Below are 27,939 nucleotides of genomic sequence, written 5' to 3'. Positions count from 1 at the left end.
CTATTATCTATCTATCTATCTATCTATCTATCTAGCTATCTATCTATCTATCTCTCTATAAAACCTAATGTGAAGGATCACACTAAAGCTGCTAAAATAGTCTCTAAAACGTAAATTTTACTTTAAATTGAAAAAGGAAGCCTAAAAATTTTAAATATTTTTGAATTAATCAACATCACCACCTCTGTTATTGTTACAAAATTCTTTAAAAAGTATTAAAAATAATTATAATATATATTTTTACTTACCCGACTATTCATAAGAGTTTTATTGCCCATACAAGCGGCCATATGTATCACAAGATATAAATTAAATAATAAATATAAAATGGCAAATATACCTAAAGTGAAACAAAAACAAATTAGATTTAAACATAGAATATGATAAAAAAGCAAGTCACTTACAAACTACAGCTAAAACTCCACCCTCAATATTTAAAGCCTCCACTTGATTAATAACAAAATATAAATTAACAGCAATAACAACAATTGTCAATAATATTGAAACAATTTTATTGCCACTAAAGAAAATAAGAAAGAAAATTGGATTAATATTAAAGTTAATATTATTAATTATTTCCACTTACATTCCATTAACAAATTCACCCATTATAGCGGAACACGAAGTAAATGCTATCGTTGGTATGGCAGCGAAAGGCAATTGCAATGACATTACAGCATTTAAAATATCATTCATATTTGTTAAATCTTCCATTTTACTGAAAAGAGCCAAACAGAAAGTGGGTACAATGGCAATCAAACGGGTGAACAAAACACGACGCCAGCGGGGCCATTGTAAGTTCAAGAAACCCTCCATTGAGAATTGACCAGCATAGGTACCGGTCATGGTGGAAGATTGACCACAGCTAAAATACCTACACCCCAAATATACATGGCAGCCACACCAAAGGTACAACCCAAAAAGAGACCACTTTTATATAAATCAGCATCAATGATGGCGGTACCATTTTGATTGTCCACAAACGAATGTTTGGCATCTTCATACATACTTTGATTTTGACAAACTTGTAGCTAAATGCACAAAAAAAAACAAATTTAATTGTTTCTTTTTTAATATTTAGTATGTTATATACTTACCACATCATTATTGGTTTTACCATACATGCCATGGGCAAAGACCGCCACCACAAATAAATTGATAATGAATGAAACAAACAAGGCGACTGCGGCTTCAATGAAAAAATAATAATTAGCTTCGCGTACTTTTGTGGGCTGACGACGATCAACATCACGAGACTATAATAAATATTAGAAATGAAAAACGTGTCATTTTTTAATTGTTATTGTTTTATTGGTTTGTTTTTTCTTTTTCGATTTGTATTTGTTTATTTAATTACCTTGACTAATGCCGAATGTAAATACAAATTGTGTGGCATAATAACTGCACCCACTACGCCTACTGCCTGCAGTAAAACTTCTGAGTTGCAATCCTTACACCAGGGCACAAACATACCTTCTAAAACTTCACCTTGATTGGGTGCTGAAACAACGTACTGAAATTAAAATGAGATTTACATATTAGATTGATCATCTTTTTCATAAATTTCCTAGAGTTTTTAACCTAAAAATATAATTTCATCAAAATACACTTTCTTCAAAATACACTTAATCAATTCAAATATAAAAAGATTATGAAATCCACTAATAGTCTTATGAAAACGTACTCCTTTAAATACTGAATATGCGGCTAACCTAGCAAACGTTCCTAACTTACATACTTCACGACTATAGTCAGATGATCGCGGACGGAACACCTACGATATGGAAAGAGTTCTCCTTATATAAAACGTTTTAGATCAATGCAGATGTAAGACTGTGTTCTAGAAGTAGCAGAAATGTAACGTTATCGAGAGATTTCCGCCAACTTGGGGTCTAGTTTATAATAACATTTGAAAAAAGAGTGTCCCACAGACGACGTTCTGATGCAACAGATCTTAAACAATCTGATGTTCACACATCTGAAACAAAACATGACGACAAGAACCAGTATTTCAGCTTTTAAAAACGTAGCAAACATTTCTAACTTCCATACTTCACGACTATCAGATGATCAAGGACGGACTACCTAGGATTTTGAATGCGTTCTCTTCGGATGAAACGTTTTAGATCTATACAGATGTAATATTGATTCTCAGCTTTTGTATGTGTTCTAGAAGTTGGACAGATGTAACGTTATCCAGAGATATCCTCAATAAAAGATCTTTAAAACTGTCAACTTTGGATCAAGTTTATAATACACATTTGAAAAAATGTAACACGGGTGACCTCAACAAAACCTACGATTTTGGATGGATTCTCTTTGGATAAAACGTTTTAGATCTATACAGATGTAAGACTGAAAGTTGATTTTTGTATGAGTTCTAGAATAGGAGAGATGTAGCATTATCCAGCCTAAGATCTCGATCATAAAAAGAGCCTTAAATCTCTTTCTGGGAAGTGTAACAACATCTATATTATTTCACATTGTAAGGGCAATTTGTTCTATTCGTTTCGGAGGAACGATCACTGAGGCAAGATCAGCTTTAAATCCAAGACTAGAATTAAAGTCCTGACTCCATAAGAATTAATGCTCCGATATCTTAATCATAAAAGGTCAAATCACTCCTAGATTTCTAAACGATATAAGAATTGCTTAATGATGATTATTTAATAGAATTTCAGTCTAATATACAGCAGAAACATGCTAGTTATCGCGGCTTACATGGCTCTTTATATTCCATAGTCCAGTATGATATTTTAAGAAAAACCCTAAAACCTGATGAGAGGAAAAAACTTTCGATTAATACAACTGTCGTTGGGTTCACCATCTTTGAATAATTATGACTCGGGTTGTTTCATAACGAAGGTCCAATTATTTTAAGAACAAGAAAATGACTTGAGAATCGGCTGTTGGTTCAATGTATTCAGTCGTTGTTTGGTACCAATACGACACTTTCTCATGATGTAATGACCGGACATTTAAATCCGTTCAAACAAAGTAACTAAAGTTCCACCTTTAAGAGATTGAAATCAAGTTGAAATGCCCCTAGATCGACTGCTTTTATAGGGTCTTAGAGAGAGCGAAATCGGGAGAGTCGATATCTCCATTACGCTCATTTAAGAGGACAAGTTCGAGATCTATAAAATGTTTAAGACTAAGTCTGGGATGAGTATAGGCGATTGGATCAACACCGAGTTATATTCTCTTAAGATTTCGCCCGTAAAACAAGCACTAAAAATCACGCTTGTTTCACGATAAAATTACGAGATATTGTTTATTTTCAGACGAACTAGCTTAAACTAGTTCCCACTTTTAAGAGAAGGGAATCAACTAGTAAGTTGCACTTATGTTTTCAAATATATGCGGAAACTTATAGGTCTTCTTGGACCATATGGTTTTGTAGGCTTCGATGGTACTTTTAAAAGTTTAATTATAGAGTTATTCTAACTGTTGCGGATGAAAAAATTAAAAGTAGAGAGTAAGCGAGAGAGAACTTTATGTGTTGCTGACTATTCAGACATTCAATGTAGAGACATTTATGGTCTTTATATGACACAGATAGGCTGATTTAGGACCTTCATAATAGTGTCCATTTATGTTATTGGTAGCTGTGCTAATAGTCCATAATAGGAATTCAAGCCTTGTCTAATCTTGGCACCGATAAGTACTATGGCTTTAGGCACTTCGTTTCTACATGCTATTGCAATCACTATACGGATCATTTGAAAGTTATGTATTCTTCTCCGAAAGCCTTTACGAATTCTTTAGCAAACCTAAGACTTTTATCTAAATAGTGTAGGGCACACCACAAACTATTATACTAATTATTTAGTTAGAAGCATCAAAGTAAATTTTAAATTAATTATAGTATGTAGTTTATATCTTATTTTCCAAGTTAAAGATAAGAATGTGACAACTTTTTTTTCGCAGAAAAAAACAGACAATAAAGTTCATTGTGACAGGTGGTTTTTATTAAATATTTAAATTGTAAAAAAAATTAAGATAAGATAAAATTCGCGGAAAAAGTTTGCAAGGAAATTTAATGAAAAATTTTTATATTTGAAAAAATAGGTTAATTTTTAAATAAATTGCTTTAAAAGTTCAATGTTGTAAACAGAAAGAAAAACAATAAAGGCACGTACGACATGTATAGATCCACTAGGTGATGCTTTAGTTTTAAATTTCTACTAGCAGTTCAACAAGTGGTACTGCATCCGAAAAAGACAGTAATTTGTATTAAAGTCTATACGAAAGTTGTTTGCAATGTTCTTATTGTAAAGCAGAAGAAGCTCACTATATTCTCTCCTAGTATCGATAAAGTGGACACATGGAACTTGGTTTTTATTGTACTTAAGGAAATAGTTATTCAGATCCACAGAATTAATCTATTACAGAGCCCATTAGTAATCGAAGTAATGTCCTACTAGGACAGCTAAGCTGTAGCTAAATTCTGTATCCAGGGTAACTCTAAATAATAGGTCAAATCAAGGGCTGTGGAATGCTACCACGAACTGCAGGAATATATAAAGTTTACGAACCCTATGACTACATCAATAAAAGTGTTTAGAAATCAAACCTTTACAGAAGGAAAGATGAACAGACATCGGTAAATCAATTCCGAAAAGGATTCTGAGAAGATTATTACACTTTATGGTGGGTGTAGGACTAATATTGCTATCAATGATTGTGGAATACTACCCCCTGAACTACAGCAATATATAAAGTTTACAATCCCTGCAACTACATCAATAAAAATGTTTAGAAATGAGTTTAGACATAAATTTCTGAAGGGGTTAAGGTATAGTCAAATCACTAAGAACATTTTCAATATCCTCTAGGTTTATAAAAAATTTAGTTGTGCCGATTTATATAGTGATATATCTATGTATCTAGATTACAGTATACAAGGACAGACGGACGCATAGACGGACATCACTAAATCAACTCCGAAAAAGATTTTGAACCGATTTTGGTTGGTGTAGGAACAATATTACTATGCGTTATGACTAAAGTGGTTTTAAAAATGTTTGTTTTAGCAAAACTTTTAAAAAATATTACTTTCAATAAAAGTTATAAATAATAAATACGTGAGACTTCTCAAACATTTGATAATCTTCACAAAATAATTCTCATAAATTCTTAAAATTTCAGATTAAATCTATTTGACAAAAAAAAATGTATTTAATGTTTTTATAAATACCTCATAGCCAAATGTCACAGCCATAACAGTGATAAGAAAACCGAATAGAAATTCTAGTTTACGCAGACCATATTTATCTAAGAACAAAAACGTAAATGTATCGATAATTGTTATCAAAACACCGCCCCACAAAGGAACTCTATAATTAAAAATAAATCACAATTTATTAAAACAAAAAAAAACTAACAAATGAAATTATAATTGCAAATACTTACACTTTATTCGATAGTAAATATATGGCTACAGCCGTACCAATGACCTCTTGCATATCGGAACCTATAATGGCGATTTCAATCATAATCCATAATATAAAACGGGAATTTTTTTATATTGACGATAGCACATCTCAGCTAAATGTAGACCAGTACAACACCCAGTCTAGCATAATAAAAAGAATTATTAACATTATTTGTTAAACAATAATAATAATAATAATAAAATTAATACCTTGCAGCCAAGCGTTGCATTAGTAAACCCAACACGGTCGCCCACAAGAGAACCAGAGAATTTTATATTTTGCTGCTGCACCACTTTGTAAATCAGATTCAATGTTACCCGGATCAAGATACGCAATTGACATTAGAAAACCGGGCCCTGTGAAGGCCCATAATTTACGCCAACTGAAACCCACCTTAATAAATAATAAATTAAAATTTTGTTTAACTTTTACAACAACAAAAATAAAGATTTATTCCTTACCTTATCGGTTTCGGGTATCAAAACTTTTTCATCACTAAAATAGGCCTGTTTTGAATCACCTCTTAAGTGTGTCTCTTCATTCGGTACTATCTGTTGCTGTATTTGTGATATGTTTGGCTTACTGGTGCTCGGCCCCGCACTGCCGCTAAAAGATGCAACCGATCCATTGCCTCCATTTGTTCTTCACTACGATTATAGGCATCATTTGATGACATACTCGTACTTTTGAAGTGAAAATCTAAAAGTGAAATGACAATAGAACGCCATTAATTTAAATATATTTCCCAGTAAATAATAAAAATTGCTTTTTTTTTTGTTAGTTGTGTAAATTTAAGCTTAATTATTTTGTTTCTCTACTAAGTAGTTTACAGTTTATCAAAGTAAAAAAGGGAAATGTCTGAGTGATAAAAAGTTTTTTTCATGATTTCTCATATGAGCTTTTTCTTTAAAGCATATCGTCAGTTACAATGCAGGTTTACGTTTATATTTATATTTTCAATTCAAAAAGTACCATTTGAAAAGCGTAAAAGTACCAAAATTCCCTTCTTATAAATTCTTATTAAATCGAGACCCAGTATGTTTAGTTTTATGGTACTATGTTCATTATTAAGAAGAAAAAGTACCATTTGAATAACGAAAAAGTACCAAAAACTCCCTGTATGTTAAATTTTATATTTCTGGCTTCAATATTATAGAAAATTCAAAAAGTAACCATTGAATCATGAAAAAGTACCAAAACGTTTCGTATTATAGATACCTATCCAATGAGGCACTTATTTGTTTAATTTCTTGGGTTTTGGTTCCATACTTAAAAGTACCAAAAATATCCCTTTTATAGATTCCCATTGAATCTGAATCTTATATATATATATCATTCTTAATTATTATCTCTACCATTTCAGATAACGATATGTAGTTATATAATTTATATATACATTCATACATGATGTTAGATCTAAACAAAGTATTTAAGTTTTGATTAGCATGTTGTGTGAGCAAAAAGTACCCAATTTTTAAAATGTAAAAAAAAAAAAACTTTTTGTTTCTTTTATGATTTACGAATAGAATAACAAATTAAGAAAATAGCTAAATTATTTTGTTATATTATTAAATAATACAATTACAAAAATATATTTAAAATAATGGGGGATTTTTTAGCGATTGACAAAAAAACTATAATAAGCTAAAATTACAGTTTTTTTCTCAATAACTAATAATTGATAAGCCAGGCATAAAGTGTACATGGTTAGTGTAGAACTACTGTAATCCCTCGTTTTACGATTGACGTCGCCACATTTTTGATTCCTTTTCCAATTTGTCGAAATTCAACCATTTTGAATGGGTTCTGTTTCTATCTATCTATCTATCTATCTATATCTATCTATCTATCTATCTATCTATCTATCTATCTATCTATCTATCTATCTATATCTATCTATCTATCTATCTATCTATCTATCTATCTATCTCTCTATCTATCTATCTATCTATCTATCTATCTATCTATCTATCTATCTATCTATCTATCTATCTATCTATCTATCTATCTATCTATCTATCTATCTATCATCTATCTATCTATCTATCTATCTATCTCTGTCTGTCTGTCTGTCTGTCTATCTATCTATCTATCTATCTATCTATCTATCTATCTATCTATCTATCTATCATCATCTATCTATCTATCTATCTATCTATCTATCTATCTATCTATCTATCTATCTATCTATCTATCTATCTATCTATCTATCTATCTATCTATCTATCTATCTACCTATCTATAGGTAATTTTTTATACATATTTTGATCTTGACAAATCCCCAGACCTGTACCAAATCATAAAAATTCTGACACAGACCTGCTCTAACCAAGAACTCTTTACACATATCTTATCGCCAAAACAATGTTTTATGAGACCACAAAGTTGTGTCAACATTTGGCAAACAACGAACACACCTTTATATAAAAATACACGTGTTTTATTAAATTTTTATTGTAATAAAAATAAATGTCAATAGATAAATGAATATAGTATAAAATTTATGAAGATAATGTCTTTAATAATAACTCTTTAAGGCAATAAAAATAAAGTTTGGTCCAATAACTCAAAATTGCTTATAATGATACTCATTAGGTACTTTTTGAAACATCCCAAAATAACGCAACATTCTTACGACTAAAGGTGGAAGCACACAACACGCATTGTACGCGGCAACGCGTTATAGGCTTCTGTCAAAAAAAAGTTGAAATAGTGTATTTTCATTTAACAAGTTACACATTGTAGTTTGTAACGCATCTGCCGTGAAAAGTTCAGCAACTTTCAACTTTGACGCGTCGGCAGCTGATAAGGGTTGTATTTTGCTTTCTTTAGAATAAGAATAAACTAAAATGAAATAAATTTCTTCAACAATGGAAGAAAAATATTCAGAAATATACAAAACTTTACATTTTGATTTTGAAAGTGTGAAACGCGTTGCCACCTTAACATGTGTTGTGTACTTCTACATTAATTAAGTACTTTTTCCGTATTAAATCTTCACAACTATTTCGGAATCATGAAAGTTACTCCGAATTTCGATATACAATGTATTTAACATTCAAATTCGATCATTTTTTATTACGAATCCGGTTACAAAGCAGCTATCGTCTTAAATTACAATTTTAAAAACGTTATATTAGAATTATTTTGCATAATGATTTGCATATATAAGTAGGAGATCTATTTTAGTAGGATAAACTATATTTTTATTAGATTTTTCTTAATGTGACTTCTGTTAAGATAAAACTATTTAAATAGTATTATAGTATTCCTATAAAAATCGCTAGTTTATATAGATAAAACCGCAATTAAATATAAAATATTGTAATTATATTAAGAAGTACTTCTTACTATAAGTATCCCAGCAAATAGTACCACTTATCGGTAGCAAAAGGTAGAAATAACTGAATGAAGGATACTTGAAAATAAAACAAATATTTTAAGAAATATATGTATAAGTGTGAAGACTTAAATGTAACCTTATACTTAGTGTGAACACAAATTGTTCACTGGGTTTGCGAATGTTTAATTTCATACAACTTTTAATTGTATACTCTGATTTTCCATTCATGTAATCTAAACAAATTTTGAATTGTTTGAAATCTTTCGTTTTAAAATTAATTAAAACTTGGAATGTGAAATTATTAAAAATTATTAGCTTATTAATTTGTATAATATACAAAGTTAAATTTATACTACTCTTTATACAAGCAATTAAGTAAAACTAAAATACAATGGATAACAAACACTTTTGTCAGTTAAAATTTTTATTACAGGTATTCATTTAAAATAATAAAATTCAAGAAAAGAATTAAATTTTATTATATTTAACGCAAAAATAAGATAACATAAACCAGTAAATATACTTAAACTGGAAAGTTGTTATAAAAACATAATACAACTTGACATAAAAAGAGATTTGCAGGAAAACTTTGATGGAAAAAGTTTCAATATAATTCACAGTTTCAAAATCATATGTTTTGTTAATTAGTTTTTAATTGCCTTAAAACTTTAAACTGTGATTACCCTTAATATTCTTTAACGCTTAAATACATAACGACAATTGTCCGACTGACTGGCTAAAGCAAAACAAAATTATTTCATTTGACAGTTACAGACATCATAAAAAACGCAAAAAAAAATTCAATTAAATTGATGAGCAATAATAATATTCAATGTACACAAACATTTTTATAAATAAATACATAAGTACTTTCATATTTATTTATGAAAAAAGTGGTACAGATTGGCTTATCAGCAACAGAAGAAAATAAATAATAAGTTAACAATATGATGACGAATCTTAAATGCATTTTTAATTTTTACTTAATACAGTGGTTGTGTTTGCAATAGATACAGTAGATAAGGAGTCCACTTCTAAAAGGTTACGCGCTATCATTTCTCGGTAACAAGTGATTTTGTGCAACCAAAAAAGTAAAGTAAGAAAATTTGTCGAGATAAGTTTAGGGCAGAACAAAGAGGTATATTTCATCGGCTACGGGTCTTGAAATGTTGAAACCTAGAGTCGAATTAGCGAAACAAAGATCGGAAGGCCTCACTACGAAGAGATTCAAGGGAATCTGTTTTGACTGGAACACACCACTACTCGTCAGATTTATACGACTGTATAGCATTTAATCCTACCTGTAGTCGTGGAGGTAGTTGCCAAGGAATCTATATCTCCTGGTAGTTAGGTCAGGTCATTCTTAGAGAAAGTAGAATACCGTTTCTTCCTTTTCCCTGTCACTGCAACTATGACAGTGTTCATTGAAGCGGAGCTCAACCCCAATATGCCCCGACTATTAGGGTTATCAGTTGCACAATGCCTTTTACGGTTACGGAGTTGCACATACATAGCTTTTTTCAGCCTGTTTAAGAATTAACTGAAGATACTACTATTAATAGACCCCTGCGGAATTCAACTGAAGACACAGTGGAGATATTTAAAACAGATAAGCAGATGCCCACACTAGTGTGATGTCAATATGAATGTAGTTGTGTAGGAAGTTAATAAAAGAGTTTGAAAATAGGGGACCTATATTCCAAAAGGTCCCTGATTGACACAGAGAAGGCTCCAGAGCTCAAATATTTCATATACCAATACTGGTGTAGTAAATTATAGGTGCTCTACTCTAAACGTTATTATTTTCCTAATTGGTAGAGTCTTTTCTGCAACTGAACGATCAGGTTACCCTTTCAAAGACTTGACTATAGACTTGATAAGATAATATTATGTTTAGAAGGTACCGATTCTGAAAGCCGGAAAATTGCGTCCATTATAACAATGATTCCTAAAGAGATTTCAGGAATAGAAACCTATTAGATGCTCTACTTTAAACGTTATTATATTCCTAATTGGTAGAGGCTTTTCTGCAACTGAACGATCTGATTGACCCCTGAAAACCGCTCAATTTGGTCTAGACTATAGACCAGATAAGATAAGATTATGTGTAGAAGGCACCAACTCTGAAAGCCGTACAATTGCGCCCATTATAACACTGATACCTAAAGAGATTTCAGGAATAGAAATGCTCAAAGAAAACACATCCCATCTTAGAGAGGAAGAAAGCATCTTCATTTTATTTTGGATCAATGGCTTCATGACTTCTTCTGATTATATAGTTTAGACATCATCTCCCTTCAAAGCGATATCGCTGATAACTAAAGAGGTTTCAGGAAAAAAACCCATCCTCCTACATCCCGAAGAGTAAGAAAACATCTTCGTTTTATTTTTCTTCTTCTGATTATATGCTTTGAAGGCACACGATCGTACCATATTTAAAGTAAATCTGCCCCTTTATATTCCTTAGTGATCCAAAAAAGTTCTTATTCATAACTACCGATCACTTATCTTGTAGATCCATTAGCGTATGCTACTCTTAGCTTTTTATAAACATAAATAGGAAGTCGCAAATTGCATGATCTTCGAGATCTTTTCAGGTTTGGAGAGCTCTGCTAGTATTTCCAGCAATAGACCTTGGCCAGGGCTGTCTTATAAAAAGAAACGAACTTAAGATTTAATCATGCCAATATCTCACCCAATACCTTGATATGTCTGAGGTTTAGATTATTATATGCCCGGCCATTGCTCAAATTTAGCCAGATCTATTCGAATTCTCGTATTCTAAACTTGCTAACTTGAAACCGCTCTAATATTTTCGACATTACTGGGATTGTATATTACGATAATGAGTTGTAAACGTCTAAAGCATCCAAAACGTTTAAAAAATTCCATTTATAGTTACATCCCCGTTACAAAAGCCATGACAAACTCATACCTACAACCTACATTTACAATTTATAACAAAAAATTATAAATAAAAACGAATACATTCATTTTGTAAAAGTATTAAAACAAAAAGGGAAAATTATTGTAAATTGCAGCAAAAATTCATTAATTTCAACAAAAATAAGTGTCAATAAACTGACTTTAAAATCTGTTTAAAGTCCGCAACAGGGATTTTAACAGCAAAGCAAAAACAAAGAAATTTTTAATTTTATTGTTTGGTTCACTAACCGATTTTATTGTATAAATAACTACCTCTAAATACACCTTTTAAAAATAACAAACAAAATCGTTCTTAATTAATATTTATTGATTTCAAGTTCAGTTATAAAGAAGTCTTTAGACTTTTTGTTTAATTAAATATGCCTGATGTATGGATTAACTTGTTTTCAAAAAAACTTTACGCAATATATATGAAAACATTTAGCTGGTATTCTTTTTTTCGCAATACCTTAAAGAATCGCTAGATATGTATTTTTACAATTACTTTAGTACTAGTATTTCTTTTATATAGAAAACTTGATTACCTTGATGATGACGTTTAAAAATGATTAGAGAAACTTCTTTTTTTCTATTTTATTTATTTTGCTGACAACTAAGAGTTGTATTCACTATTTAAGGAAATTTAAATAGTAAATTGTTGGCTGCATTATACAAAGTTCTGAGCCACTGTTAACTGTACACTGAGAAAAATGTATAATGTTTGGCATGAGTAATTTTGACTTTTTATTATCATGTGTTCCCAATTCTTAATTTGGGTGAAGGTTTTAGGTGAAAACACTTGTTTAATAACTGAAGGTATATTTTGATTAATAATTGTTTATAAACAAAAAGTCGTATAAGTATAGGAACATTCAGAATATAAATGAACGAAATAAAAACCGAACTATAACTGAACTAGCACTGAATTAGAGTTGAACTAGAGCTAAACTAGAACTGATCAAGAGCTGAACTAGAACTGAACTAGAACTGAACTAGAACTGAACTAAACTGAACTAGAACTGAACTAGAACTGAACTAGAACTGAACTAGAACTGAACTAGAACTGAACTAGAACTGAACTAGAACTGAACTAGAACTGAACTAGAACTGAACTAGAACTGAACTAGAACTGAACTAGAACTGAACTAGAACTGAACTAGAACTGATCAAGAGCTGAACTAGAACTGAACTAGAACTGAACTAGAACTGAACTAGAACTGAACTAGAACTGAACTAGAACTGAACTAGAACTGAACTAGAACTGAACTAGAACTGAACTAGAACTGAACTAGAACTGAACTAGAACTGAACTAGAACTGAACTAGAACTGAACTAGAACTGAACTAGAACTGAACTAGAACTGAACTAGAACTGAACTAGAACTGAACTAGAACTGAACTAAAACTGAACTAGAACTGAACTAGAACTGAACTAGAACTGAACTAGAACTGAACTAGAACTGAACTAGAACTGAACTAGAACTGAACTAGAACTGAACTAGAACTGAACTAGAACTGAACTAGAACTGAACTAGAACTGAACTAGAACTGAACTAGAACTGAACTAAACTGAACTAGAACTGAACTAGAACTGAACTAGAACTGAACTAGAACTGAACTAGAACTGAACTAGAACTGAACTAGAACTGAACTAGAACTGAACTAGAACTGAACTAGAACTGAACTAGAACTGAACTAGAACTGAACTAGAACTGAACTAGAACTGAAACTAGAACTGAACTAGAACTGAAACTAGAACTGAACTAGAACTGAACTAGAACTGAACTAGAACTGAACTAGAACTGAACTAGAACTGAACTAGAACTGAACTAGAACTGAACTAGAACTGAACTAGAACTGAACTAGAACTGAACTAGAACTGAACTAGAACTGAACTAGAACTGAACTAGAACTGAACTAGAACTGAACTAGAACTGAACTAGAACTGAACTAGAACTGAACTAGAACTGAACTAGAACTGAACTAGAACTGAACTAGAACTGAACTAGAACTGAACTAGAACTGAACTAAACTGAACTAGAACTGAACTAGAACTGAACTAGAACTGAACTAGAACTGAACTAGAACTGAACTAGACTGAACTAGAACTGAACTAGAACTGAACTAGAACTGAACTAGAACTGAACTAGAACTGAACTAGAACTGAACTAGAACTGAACTAGAACTGAACTAGAACTGAACTAGAACTGAACTAGAACTGAACTAGAACTGAACTAGAACTGAACTAGAACTGAACTAGAACTGAACTAGAACTGAACTAGAACGGAACTAGAAACTGAACTGAACTTGAACTAGAACTGAACAAGAACTGAACAGAACTGAACTAAACTGAACTAGAACTGAACTAGAACTGAACTAGAACTGAAGTAGAACTGAAGTAGAACTGACTAGAACTGAACTAGAACTGAACTAGAACTGAACTAGAACTGAATAGAACTGAACTAAACTGAACTAGAACTGAACTAGAACTGAACTAGAACTGAACTAGAACTGAACTAGAACTGAACTAGAACTGAACTAGAACTGAACTAGAACTAGAACTGAAAAGACTGAACTAGAATGAACTAGAACTGAACTAAACTGAACTAGAACTGAACTAGAACTGAACTAGAACTGAACTAGAACTGAACTAGAACTGAACTAGAACTGAACTAGAACTGAACTAGAACTGAACTAGAACTGAACTAGAACTGAACTAGAACTGAACTAGAACTGAACTAGAACTGAACTAGAACTGAAGAACTGAACTAGAACTGAACTAGAACTGAACTAGAACTGAACTAGAACTGAACTAGAACTGAACTAGAACTGAACTAGAACTGAACTAGAACTGAACTAGAAGAACTAGAACTGAACTAGAACTGAACTAGAACTGAACTAGAACTGAACTAGAACTGAACTAGAACTGAACTAGAACTGAACTAGAACTGAACTAGAACTGAACTAGAACTGAACTAGAACTGAACTAGAACTGAACTAGAACTGAACTAGAACTGAACTAGAACTGAACTAGAACTGAACTAGAACTGAACTAGAACTGAACTAGAACTGAACTAGAACTGAACTAGAACTGAACTAGAACTGAACTAGAACTGAACTAGAACTGAACTAGAACTGAACTAGAACTGAACTAGAACTATAACTGAACTAGAACTGAACTAGAACTGAACTAGAACTGAACTAGAACTGAACTAGAACTGAACTAGAACTGAACTAGAACTGAACTAGAACTGAACTAGAACTGAACTAGAACTGAACTAGAACTGAACTAGAACTGAACTAGAACTGAACTAGAACTGAACTAGAACTGAACTAGAACTGAACTAGAACTGAACTAGAACTGAACTAGAACTGAACTAGAACTGAACTAGAACTGAACTAGAACTGAACTAGAACTGAACTAGAACTGAACTAGAACTGAACTAGAACTGAACTAGAACTGAACTAGAACTGAACTAGAACTGAACTAGAACTGAACTAGAACTGAACTAGAACTGAACTAGAACTGAACTAGAACTGAACTAGAACTGAACTAGAACTGAACTAGAACTGAACTAGAACTGAACTAGAACTGAACTAGAACTGAACTAGAACTGAACTAGAACTGAACTAGAACTGAACTAGAACTGAACTAGAACTGAACTAGAACTGAACTAACTGAACTAGAACTGAACTAGAACTGAACTAGAACTGAACTAGAACTGAACTAGAACTGAACTAGAACTGAACTAGAACTGAACTAGAACTGAACTAGAACTGAACTAGAACTGAACTAGAACTGAACTAGAACTGAACTAGAACTGAACTAGAACTGAACTAGAACTGAACTAGAACTGAACTAGAACTGAACTAGAACTGAACGAACTGAACTAGAACTGAACTAGAACTGAACTAGAACTGAACTAGAACTGAACTAGAACTGAACTAGAACTGAACTAGAACTGAACTAGAACTGAACTGAACTAGAACTGAACTAGAACTGAACTAGAACTGAACTTGAACTGAACTGAACTAGAACTGAACTAGAACTGAACTAGAACTGAACTAGAACTGAACTGAACTAGAACTGAACTAGAACGAACTAGAACTGAACTAGAACTGAACTAGAACTGAACTAGAACCTGAACTAGAACTGAACTAGAACTGAACTAGAACTGAACTAGAACTGAACTAGAACTGAACTAGAACTGAACTAGAACTGAACTAGAACTGAACTAGAACTGAACTAGAACTGAACTAACTGAACTAGAACTGAACTAGAACTGAACTAGAACTGAACTAGAACTGAACTAGAACTGAACTACTAGAACTGAACTAGAACTGAACTAGAACTGAACTAGAACTGAACTAGAACTGAACTAGAACTGAACTAGAACTGAACTAGAACTGAACTAGAACTGAACTAGAACTGAACTAGAACTGAACTAGAACTGAACTAGAACTGAACTAGAACTGAACTAGAACTGAACTAGAACTGAACTAGAACTGAACTTGAACTGAACTGAACTGAACTGAACTGAACTAGAACTGAACTAGAACTGAACTAGAACTGAACTAACTAGAACTGAACTAGAACGGAACTAGAACTGAACTAGAACGGAACTAGAACTGAACTAGAACGAACTAGACTAACTGAACTAGAACTGAACTGAACTAGAACTGAACTAGAACTGAACTAGAACTGAACTAGAACTGAACTAGAACGGAACTAGAACTGAACTAGAACGGAACTAGAACTGAACTAGAACTGAACTAGAACTGAACTAGAACTGAACTAGAACTGAAGTAGAAATGAACTAGAACAGAACTAGAACTGAACTAGAACTTAACTAGAACCGAACTAGTACTGAACTAGAAGTGAATTAGAACTGAACTATAATTAAACTAGAACTAAACTAGATAACTAAGATCATATTTCTCTAAGTGTAACACTTGAATTATTTCTTATATTTATTTGTTATTTACTTTAAGCGTTCTTCTCATTACTTTTATAGACAGACATTAATATAATTAAATGATTGATTGGTATTTGAGTTGTTATTGGCTGTAAATTGAACTCCTTTTTGTTTTGAAAAAAAGAACATGATCAAAATATATATATATATAGTCAGTTTGTGTTCAAACAAAGAGTTAATATTTATTTACCAAAATATTTAGGCAGCTGGATTTTTTCTTTGGTTAAAAACAAGTAAAAATATTTAAAAAGACAGAAAACGTAATAATAAATAAATATATTTGGTTAACCAGAGTATAAGAACTGTTACAGGAAAAAATAATTTCGAAAAAAAATATATATTTTAAAATAATCAAATCTAAATTATTCGATTTATTTATTTTTATTGTAATTTTTTTTAATTTTATTTATTTCAAATAATTAATTTAAAATTAGGGTTTAACAAGCTTATTTAATTGTACTTTTGTATTACTTTTTAGGATAATATTTTTTCATTTATTTCTCACAATAAAATTCAAAATGACTTTGCTTAATGTTTAGGAATAATTTATAATTTTTGAGCTTGTTAAATAGTTGTTGATTTTAAAACTATTGCATTAATTACAATTAATTTTATAAGACTGTCATATTAAAATCATCAATATTTAATTTATTTAAAACATTTATCCCCATTAGATTAAATATCGAATTAATTCGAAAATTTTATTGATATCACTGTGCGACAAAATTAAAACTTTGCAACTAATTAATTGTATAATTTTATAAGTTTCGCAAATAAAGTTACCCCGAAACCAAATACCAAATAAAACCGATTAGTGTAAAATTTATTTTGAGATATAAAATTATAAAAATTAAACATTTTTATAAAGAAATTTTTTGCAAAATTTAGTTGTAATTTTTTTTTTAATTTTAAATATCAATTTTACAATTTTTAATACATACTTAGAAATTTTATATTTTCATATAATAGGAAATATGTATGTTTAAATTTCTTATCTCATGAAAATGTGATTTCTGTTAAAAGTCCAGTGAAACTAACATTAAATTTTTTGTAGTGCTATCTGTCACCACGATCAAAGTCGAATCTACTCACATATTGTTACCAAGCCCGAAACAGAGATCAGTCACTGTTTCAACGTTTTAAAGTAAATATGAATAGAATTCAAACAACGCCCTTGAAATATTTGTTATTTCAATTTTAATATTCAAAATTATTTATTCTATACAATAAATTGACCTTAAATTAATTAGAATATATATGGAGTTTATTGAAATTTGAGATTTATAAAGGCTATGAAATGGTCATTCTGAAAGTTCTAATTCAGTTCTAGTTCAGTTCGAGTTCAGTTCTAATTCAGTTCTAGTTCAGTTCTAGTTTAGTTCTAGTTTAGTTCTAGTTCAGTTCTATTCAGTTCTAGTTTAGTTCTAGTTCATTTCTAGTTCAGTTCTAGTTCAGTTCTAGTTCAGTTCTAGTTTAGTTCTAGTTCAGTTCTAATTCAGTTCTAGTTCAGTTCTAGTCAGTTCTAGTTCAGTTCTAGTTCAGTTCTAGTTCAGTTCTAGTTCAGTTCTAGTTCAGTTCTAGTTCAGTTCTAGTTCAGTTCTAGTTCAGTTCTAGTTCAGTTCTAGTTCAGTTCTAGTTCAGTTCTAGTTCAGTTCTAGTTCAGTTCTAGTTCAGTTCTAGTTCAGTTCTAGTTCAGTTCTAGTTCAGTTCTAGTTCAGTTCTAGTTCAGTTCTAGTTCAGTTCTAGTTCAGTTCTAGTTCAGTTCTAGTTCAGTTCTAGTTCAGTTCTAGTTCAGTTCTAGTTCAGTTCTAGTTCAGTTCTAGTTCAGTTCTAGTTCTGTTCTAGTTCAGTTCTAGTTCAGTTCTAGTTCAGTTCTAGTTCAGTTCTAGTTCAGTTCTAGTTCAGTTCTAGTTCAGTTCTAGTTCAGTTCTAGTTCAGTTCTAGTTCAGTTCTAGTTCAGTTCTAGTTCAGTTCTAGTTCAGTTTCTAGTTCAGTTCTAGTTCAGTTCTAGTTCAGTTCTAGTTCAGTTCTAGTTCAGTTCTAGTTCAGTTCTAGTTCAGTTCTAGTTCAGTACTAGTTCAGTTCTAGTTCAGTTCTAGTTCAGTTCTAGTTCAGTTCTAGTTCAGTTCTAGTTCAGTTCTAGTTCAGTTCTAGTTCAGTTCTAGTTCAGTTCTAGTTCAGTTCTAGTTCAGTTCTAGTTCAGTTCTAGTTCAGTTCTAGTTCAGTTCTAGTTCAGTTCTAGTTCAGTTCTAGTTCAGTTCTAGTTCAGTTCTAGTTCAGTTCTAGTTCAGTTCTAGTTCAGTTCTAGTTCAGTTCTAGTTCAGTTCTAGTTCAGTTCTAGTTCAGTTCTAGTTCAGTTCTAGTTCAGTTCTAGTTCAGTTCTAGTTCAGTTCTAGTTCAGTTCTAGTTCAGTTCTAGTTCAGTTCTAGTTCAGTTCTAGTTCAGTTCTACTTCAGTTCTAGTTCAGTTCTAGTTCAGTTCTAGTTCAGTTCTAGTTCAGTTCTAGTTCAGTTCTAGTTCAGTTTCTAGTTCAGTTCTAGTTCAGTTCTAGTTCAGTTCTAGTTCAGTTCTAGTTCAGTTCTAGTTCAGTTCTAGTTCAGTTCTAGTTCAGTTCTAGTTCAGTTCTAGTTTCAGTTCTAGTTCAGTTCTAGTTCAGTTCTAGTTCAGTTCTAGTTCAGTTCTAGTTCAGTTCTAGTTCAGTTCTAGTTCAGTTCTAGTTCAGTTCTAGTTCAGTTCTAGTTCAGTTCTAGTTCAGTTCTAGTTCAGTTCTAGTTCAGTTGTAGTTCAGTTCTAGTTCAGTTCTAGTTCAGTTCTAGTTCAGTTCTAGTTCAGTTCTAGTTCAGTTCTAGTTCAGTTCTAGTTCAGTTGTAGTTCAGTTCTAGTTCAGTTCTAGTTCAGTTCTAGTTCAGTTTAGTTCAGTTCTAGTTCAGTTCTAGTTCAGTTCTAGTTCAGTTCTAGTTTCAGTTCTAGTTCAGTTCTAGTTCAGTCTAGTTCAGTTCTAGTTCAGTTCTAGTTCAGTTCTAGTTCAGTTCTAGTTCGTTTCTAGTTCAGTTCTAGTTCAGTTCTAGTCATTCTAGTTCCTTCGATTTCAGTTCTAGTTCAGTTCTAGTTCAGTTCTACGTTCAGTTCTAGTTCAGTTCTAGTGTCAGTTCTAGTTCAGATTCTAGTTCTTCTAGTTCTAGTTCTGTTCAGGTTCTAGTTCAGTTCTAGTTTCAGTTCTAGTTCAGTTCTAGGTTCAGTTCTAGTCCAGTTTCTAGTTGCAGTTCTAGTTCAGTTTCTAGTTCAGTTCTAGTTTCAGTTCTAGTTCAGTTCTAGGTTCATTCCTAGTTTCAGTTCTAGTTTAGTTCTAGTTTAATTATAGTTCAGTTCTCTAGTTTCTAAAGATAAAAAATATTAACTTGAAACAACTGAAGATAACTAGTAAAAGAATATGAGTAGAAATAAAACTTACATTTGTAATTTAAGTAAAACATAAACACAATTGTTCAAAAATGAAGGTCATTAGTAATGAAAATAAGAAAACAATAAAAATAAATAAATGTAACTGATATCAAATTGTAAATCAGAAAACATTATTATTTTTATTTCTAAAATAAAATGTGTAAATTACTAATGTAAAAACACGAAGGTGGGAAGACAAGGGCCGTTAAATAAATTTAAAATATAAAAATTTCTAAAATTACAGTTATACTTGGAAACTGCACTAAATGTTTTTAACAGAATTATTAAATTTTTCCAATATATTTTTAATCAGCAATTTTATAATAATCTAGTAATATTTTTCTGGAATATAATTATGAAAAGTAACAGCTGTGAAATACACTTTTTTATTAAAATTAGAAAATTAAATAATTTTTTCTTTGTCTAACCAAAATAATATTTAATATTTTACGCATGGCTGAACATTAAAATTTGTCTAAAACGTGTTTAAAAAATTTAACAAATTAATATGCAAATTATTAGCAAATTTAACAAAAAAAAAACAAAGTTATTCAGCTTCCTATTAAAAAGATACAAAATGTAAATAAACAAAAAAAAAAACACAAAATACGTTAGACATGCATGATAATTATGATGGTAATTGAATAAAATTTTTTAAAAAAACATTCAATCAAAATTATATTTTAACAGTTTTTCTATAATTTTCATTAAATAAAGTATGTAATAAGTAACTCGCAAGTAAAAATTTCGCAATTTATTTTAAAGAAAATAAGCAATTTGTTAATTTTTCTTTGTAATAAGAGAATGTGAAACTATAAAGAGTGAGAGAGAGTATGTTTTGTGCTCATTTGACATTTCCTATGGAGAACGGAAGCACTGTTGCCAATTCAGCTATTTTTCTCGTCAAATCTAGCGATTTTTAATCCCATTTTGCGGGGAAAAATATGATTTAGCTATTAGCGGGAAATCTAGCGATTTTTCTTTAGATTTTAAGGCATTTTTTATTCATTTATATTTGATAATATCGCTTAAAAGTTGCTACGAATGACGATATTTACATATATGTATGTATGTATATAAAAATATGCATTCAATGTAAATTATTTGAGTTTTTGCTGTGTGTATTATTTTGAATGTTCTGAAGAACATAATTAGGAGCAAATATTTGTGCGTACAGGTAAAATTATACGAAAAACTTTAAAAGGGGTATATTTTGTTGTACTCAATTAAAAAACGAATATTTAATTATTCTAGTCTTTTAGTAAATGAGTGATATGATAATAAAATTTACCATAATTCTAAAAATTAGTGAACATTGGAAATAAGTGACGAAAGGATCGATCCATAAAGTCCTAAGAATTTACCACATTTCTAAGGCGTATAGGGCCGCATATCGATATTGTAGATAAACTTCCCACAAAAGAGTATATAATAATAATCTTGGGTGCCCCGGTAGGCTAGTTGGTAGTGTGCTAGCCTGTCAGTCTGGGGGTTGTGGGTTCGATTCCCAGCAGAGATCCTGGTCTGCTACACTACAACGGTCGTATGGTTATCGTCACCCTGCTCGGTAAATTAGGTTAGAATATAATTTGTAATTGTATTGTAATGGAAAAATAAATAATACTCTTATGCCGAAATAAAGGATCGATCCATAATGGCCAGCATTTCGAAATTCAATTATCTTTACATTTTTAAAGCAATCTGTATAGGGTCGCATATCGAAATTAACCTCAACTTGACATTTCTCCTAACCCAAAGTGAAAATATTTAACATAAAAAAAGATTCTCTTATGTGTTTGTATCACTATCCCATTCCTACGTATGTACATATATAGATTTTAGCGATAAATCGCTGACTTTTAGAATAATATAAAAATCTGAAAAATTTAGCTAGTTTTTTTAGCTATTTCTTTTCAGAATCATATAATAAATATTATTTTGACGATTTATCGCTAAATTTTTCAAAATGTCTTGAATTTAGCTATTTTCTAGCTATTTTTTCAGTCGACTTTAGCGATATTTTTTGGGAAAAAAAGTTGGCAACAGTGAACGGAAGCAAAAACATAAGAAGATGAATGTTATAAATGTTAATAGTGTTGCCATTTTGTTGGTTTATTATAAATCCCAAAAGGTTTGGTATTTTAGTTCAATATTGAAGTTCTATTTTCTGAAACATATTGATTTTACTACAAAATAAATTTCTTTTAAAAAAAAAATTTTAAATACAAAATTTTACACTTAAGGTTATTAGATCTTACAATGTTGGCAGAAAATTGTTTCATAAACTGTCTAACACCGTGTCAACTTACAATTTTTACCTTGCAACATCTTTCAGAATATATTGCTTTTTCTGATAACGTTGTAGGTTCACACGATTGTTTTACATTTTTTGTACATTTGCTGCCAACGTTGTAAGAACTGACAACCTTGTATTCTTTGCTTTAAAATAATTCAGAACTTAAATGAAGATTTGAGAAAGTCCAATCTATCGACATTAATTGTATAAATCCCTTCCCCTCACTACATTTTTTATATAAATTGTTTTTGTATTTCCGAAAATGTTTATGAAAATAATTTCAACGTAAGGTTTGTCATAATTTTCCCATAGTTTCCCATAGTGTATATGGTGGGAAACGAAACGAGAAACGAACCGAACTTAAATGATGATTTGAGTTAGATATTTGATCGTAGTCCAATCTGTAGGCATTAATATGTAAATCCATTCCCTTCACTTCACTGCATTTTTTATATAAATTGATTTTATATTTTCAAAATTTGTATGAAGATAATTTCAACGTAAGGTGAAATGTTTTACAAAATAAGGGACATAATTTGTCATAATTTTTTCATAGTTAGTTAAAAAGGAGGATGCATATTACATCAAATCCGATGAAATACACCTATTCTTTCATTGGACCCATTTTATGCTCTTTTACCAGTGTTTCTGGTGGGAAACGAACCCACAACCGCCGGTCTGACAGACTACACTAACCAAAATTTCTTGTATTTACTGAGATATTGTCCTTTGAAGTTTCTAAATAGAAAAATTTCCCAAACTTTTACAAAACAAATGAACATTTATAATTTATAAAAAATTATTGTTAAATTTACAGAAATGTTAATTAAATTTTAAAGTTAATTTTTAACTTGAGGAAAATATTTGTTAATTTTAATTTTATAAAATTTTTTTGTTACTTTTTTTAATTATAGAAAATTTTCGTTGAATTTTCTTATAGTTTTATAAATAGAAAATTTTTGTTAAAATTTTTTTTTATAGAAATAATTTATTAAATATCATATTTATACTAAATTCTGTGAATTTTCAATTTATAAATGATTCGTTAATTTTTTTATAAATAAATTTTCTTAAAATTTTTTTGTTAAAATTTATTTTTTTAGAAAATATTTATAAAATTTATACTAAATTCTATGAAATTTCAATTTACAAAATGATTCTTTAACTTTTTTATAAATGAATTTTCTTAAAATTTTCTATTCGAAGATATTTGTTAAATTTTATTTTTGTACTTTTGGAAAAATTTCGTTAAATTTTCTGTTTATATAGAATTTTGGTATCTCTAGAAATTATTGTTGAATTATCTTATCACTTCTTTAAAAAAATATTAACATTTTATATAAAATGTTTGTTATAGAAAAGTTTTCATTAAATATTCATTCGAAAATTATAATTTTTTGTTTAAATTAACGAAAATATTCGATAAATTTTTTATTCTGTATAGAATAGTAATTTTTCTGTATAGAATTTGTAAATTTTCTATTTTTTGCAAATTTCCTCTTTTACAAATTTACAGTTTTTTTTAGAAATTTTGAATTACATAATTTGTTTTTTTTTTAATTTTTCTATTTATTTTGAAAATTCCTCTTCATAAAATTTTTGTATAAAATATTTGTTAAAGAAAAATTTTCGTTAAATGTTCTATTCGAAAATTATCAAAATTAAAGAAAACATTCTTTAAATTCTCTATTATGTATAGAAAATGCTTTTGTAAATTTTGTAATTATAGTTTTTTTTATAACTTATAAATATTATTCTTTAGCTCCTCTCAATAATTTCTTTCCATTTCCCATAAATATCCTGCTTGTAAAAAGATTTAGCACAAACATTTTTTTCCCAAAACCATGGCAACACCGACCTGTTATTGAAATTGTGTTGTATGTGTGTAAATTTTGACACGAATGAATTGTACATATTAACAATTAGAATAGATTTGTTAGAAATGATAAAAACAGAGTTATTTTTATAAAAAAAATTTAATAATACACAAAGAATTTTTAATCAATAAAACAAAATGAATTTGCATTAAAACTTACTTTTAAGGGTTTTTTAATAATTTATTTTCTTTTTTTGAAGTTGTTAATTAAGAACACTTTGTTGTTTGTTGTTTCTTGTTGCAATTTTCTTCTTGTTGTAGTTGATGTTGTTTTGTTGTTGTATTTAACGTTGATTATTATTTTATTGAATTGAAGACGTTGGCAGTTCTTTATGTATTTTGCAAAAATGCGTACTTTTTTTTTGTTCTTTAACAATCAAAATATTTAATGCCTTTGTTTAAACCGAAATAAATTTAAAAATTATTTGTTTTTCTTATTTTTTAAAAGAGTAACACTTGTTTCTTTTTCATAATACCAGCATAATTAAGAGACCATCAAGAAAATCACTAAATGCCAGAGTGTGTAACAAAAATAATTCTTTCTGCTTTTATTTATACAGCTTTTCACTTTTATTTTACTTCTTTCTGTTATTTATAGGGAACTTCTTTTATCACTTTTTAAAATGAATCTCTTCTTTTGTTTTGTATTATTATTTTGTTAATAACAAGTAAAATTCCTTTATAATAAAAACCACCAGCAATCTCTCTACTAATAAAATTTTATTTTCTTTCTTTTCGTTTTCTTTTTGTGCGAGTGTATATTTGTTGTTGTTGCTGCTCTTTTATTTTTCCTTAATTTCACGTTAGTTCAACTCTAATCAACGACAAACGTCAAACTACTAAGAAAGTACACAGTTAAAATTTGTTTTTATAGAACTGAGTAACAGTTGTGCAAACAGTAAGTAAATAAACAGTGTTGCTTTTTTGTGTGCTTAAATGGGGATTTTTTTAGATAATGGGGAGTTTTTCTTTTTCAAATTGATAAAAGAAAATATTATAAATAAATTGTATAAAAAACAATCTGCAAATACATATAGGCTGTAAATTTAGTATTTATTTGTTTATCATTAGAAAAAGTTTTGTTTTTTTATTGTAGGCAATTAATTATTGTAATTTGTATAACTAACTAACTAACTAACTAACTAACTACTACTAACTACTAACTAACTAACTAACTAACTAACTAACTACTACTAACTAACTAATAACTAACTACAACTAACTAACTAACTAACTAACTAACTACTAACTAACTAACCTAACTAACTAACTACTAACTAACTAACTAACTAACTAACTAACTAACTAACTAACTAACTACTAACTAACTAACTAACTACTAACTAACTAACTAACTAACTAACTAACTAACTAACTAACTAACTAACTAACTAACTAACTAACTAACTAACTAACTAACTACTAACTCACTAACTAACTAACTAACTAACTAACTACTAACTAACTAACTAACTAACTAACTACTAACTAACTACTAACTAACTAACTAACTAACTAACTAACTAACTACTAACTAACTAACTAACTAACTAACTAACTAACTAACTAACTAACTAACTACTAACTAACTAACTAACTAACTAACTAACTAACTAACTAACTAACTAACTAACTAACTAACTAACTAACTAACTAACTAACTAACTAACTAACTAACTAACTAACTAACTAACTAACTAACTACTAACTAACTAACTAACTAACTAACTACTAACTAACTAACTACTAACTAACTAACTAACTAACTAACTAACTAACTAACTACTAACTAACTAACTAACTAACTAACTAACTAACTAACTAACTAACTAACTAACTAACTAACTAACTACTAACTAACTAACTAACTAACTAACTAACTAACTAACTAACTAACTAACTAACTAACTAACACTAACTAACTAACTAACTAACGAACTAACTAACTAACTAACTAACTAACTAACTAACTCACTAACTAACTAACTCACTAACTAACTAACTAACTACTAACTAACTAACTAACTAACTAACTAACTAACTAACTAACTAACTAACTAACTAACTAACTAACTAACTAACTACTAACTAATACTAACTAAACTAACTAACTAACTAACTAACTAACTACACTAACTAACTAACTAACTAACTAACTACTAACTAACTAACTAACTAACTACTAACTAACTAACTAACTAACTACACTAACTAACTAACTAACTAACTAACTAACTAACTAACTAACTAACTAACTAACTACTAACTAACTAACTAACCTAACTAACTAACTAACTAACTAACTAACTAACTTAACTAACTAACTAACTAACAACTAACTAACTAACTAACTAGACTAACTAACTAACTAACTAACTAACTACTAACTAACTAACTAACTAACTAACTACTACTACTAACTAACTAACTAACTAACTAACTAACTACTACTAACTAACTAACTAACTAACTAACCAACTAACAAACAAACTAACTTTATTTCCCGTTTGCATGCTTTATGTACAGGGAAGGAAACAAACAGCCCGGGGGCTTATTATTCAGAATGAGGAGAGTCTTATAATCGGGATAGCTACAGGTCAGTCCTACTTTATAGGTTTGGTTCATCACACTAGTTTAATTCCAGAAAACTCTGAAGTAAGACACAAAGATCTATGTACCGATTATCGAACACTGTCTCCTGTGGACAGTGCCATAAAAGACTGCATTTGTTGTTGTAACACATTGGCTGCGACTGAGTTGACAATCTTTGTCCGATTGAGAATCGGGTCATTCCGGAGCGAAGATCCAATTGTCGAGGAAACGAAGATTTTTAGTTGGTGCCTCTTCTACCTCATCTTGACATCGTCTGCTGTAGCCATTGTGCGGTATTCTAAGTCTGATTGCATGGTTACCAAATTTAAAATACCCTGTGATAAGACCTACCATTTTGCTGAGTTGGGATCGATTTTACTTGAGATGATAGTTCGTGTGCTCCCAATCAAGCCAAATTTTTAATTTCTATGTCCAAATCTGACATTTGTGAACCTATTTTCGCGAGTTTGTTAGCGACACAGTTGCCTGTAGGATCCGTGTTCTCGTACCCATACGATTACGATGTTTGAATGTATCCCAATCCTATTTAAGGATGACCGACATTCCTGGATTAGGTGTGATATGGAGAATACACCTATGACTTGTTTATAGCTCGACTTTCGGTGAAGCTTAGTATATTTCTGTTCGATATTCGAACGCCCTAGAATCAATTCAGTTAAATATATTTCAAATTTAACAAAACCTATGGAATTGAAAGCATTACGATCTGAATGTGTGACATAAGGATAAGTGCAATCATGGTTGAAAAAGGTTCCTAAGCCTTCATTTTAACTTCTTATAACTAATTAACCAAATTACATTGTTTAACACATGTTCTGAATTTTGCCTGAATACAATTTTTGGCAGCAAACTTAGGTTTTTAGGTACTAAAGAACCTTGTGCTAAAAAAAGTTCAACATACATTTAAATTTAAAGATTTGTATTCGAAAAAAAACCCAAACATTTTATAGACAACAAACAAGAGGTTGGGTTTTTTTAGTTGAGGCATTTAATACACCAACGATTAAAATGTTCACATTTCAAACAAAAAGA

General features: G+C 30.1%; 1 protein-coding gene across 1 annotated transcript; it reads right to left on the bottom strand.

The window, feature by feature from the left end:
* Positions 1–582: 582 nt before the first annotated feature.
* LOC119613866 (protein Malvolio-like) lies at positions 583–25,131 on the bottom strand. The gene is given in 12 exon segments (XM_037969935.1): positions 583–863; positions 866–1,031; positions 1,098–1,256; positions 1,358–1,513; positions 5,201–5,339; positions 5,416–5,515; positions 5,518–5,579; positions 5,648–5,699; positions 5,702–5,831; positions 5,900–6,076; positions 6,079–6,137; positions 24,455–25,131. Coding segments are annotated over 11 exon segments (1,458 nt in total). The 5' UTR covers positions 6,115–6,137; positions 24,455–25,131.
* Between the last annotated feature and the right edge of the window lie 2,808 nt (positions 25,132–27,939).

The sequence above is a fragment of the Lucilia sericata genome, unplaced genomic scaffold (assembly GCF_015586225.1).
Source record: "Lucilia sericata isolate MDLA Ls3-8-SP2 unplaced genomic scaffold, ASM1558622v1 Contig002393F_arrow, whole genome shotgun sequence".
In the NCBI taxonomy this organism is placed as follows: Eukaryota; Metazoa; Arthropoda; class Insecta; order Diptera; family Calliphoridae; genus Lucilia; species Lucilia sericata.
The sequence above is the reverse complement of the archived record's forward strand: the minus strand, read 5'-3'. Positions and strand labels throughout refer to the sequence as shown.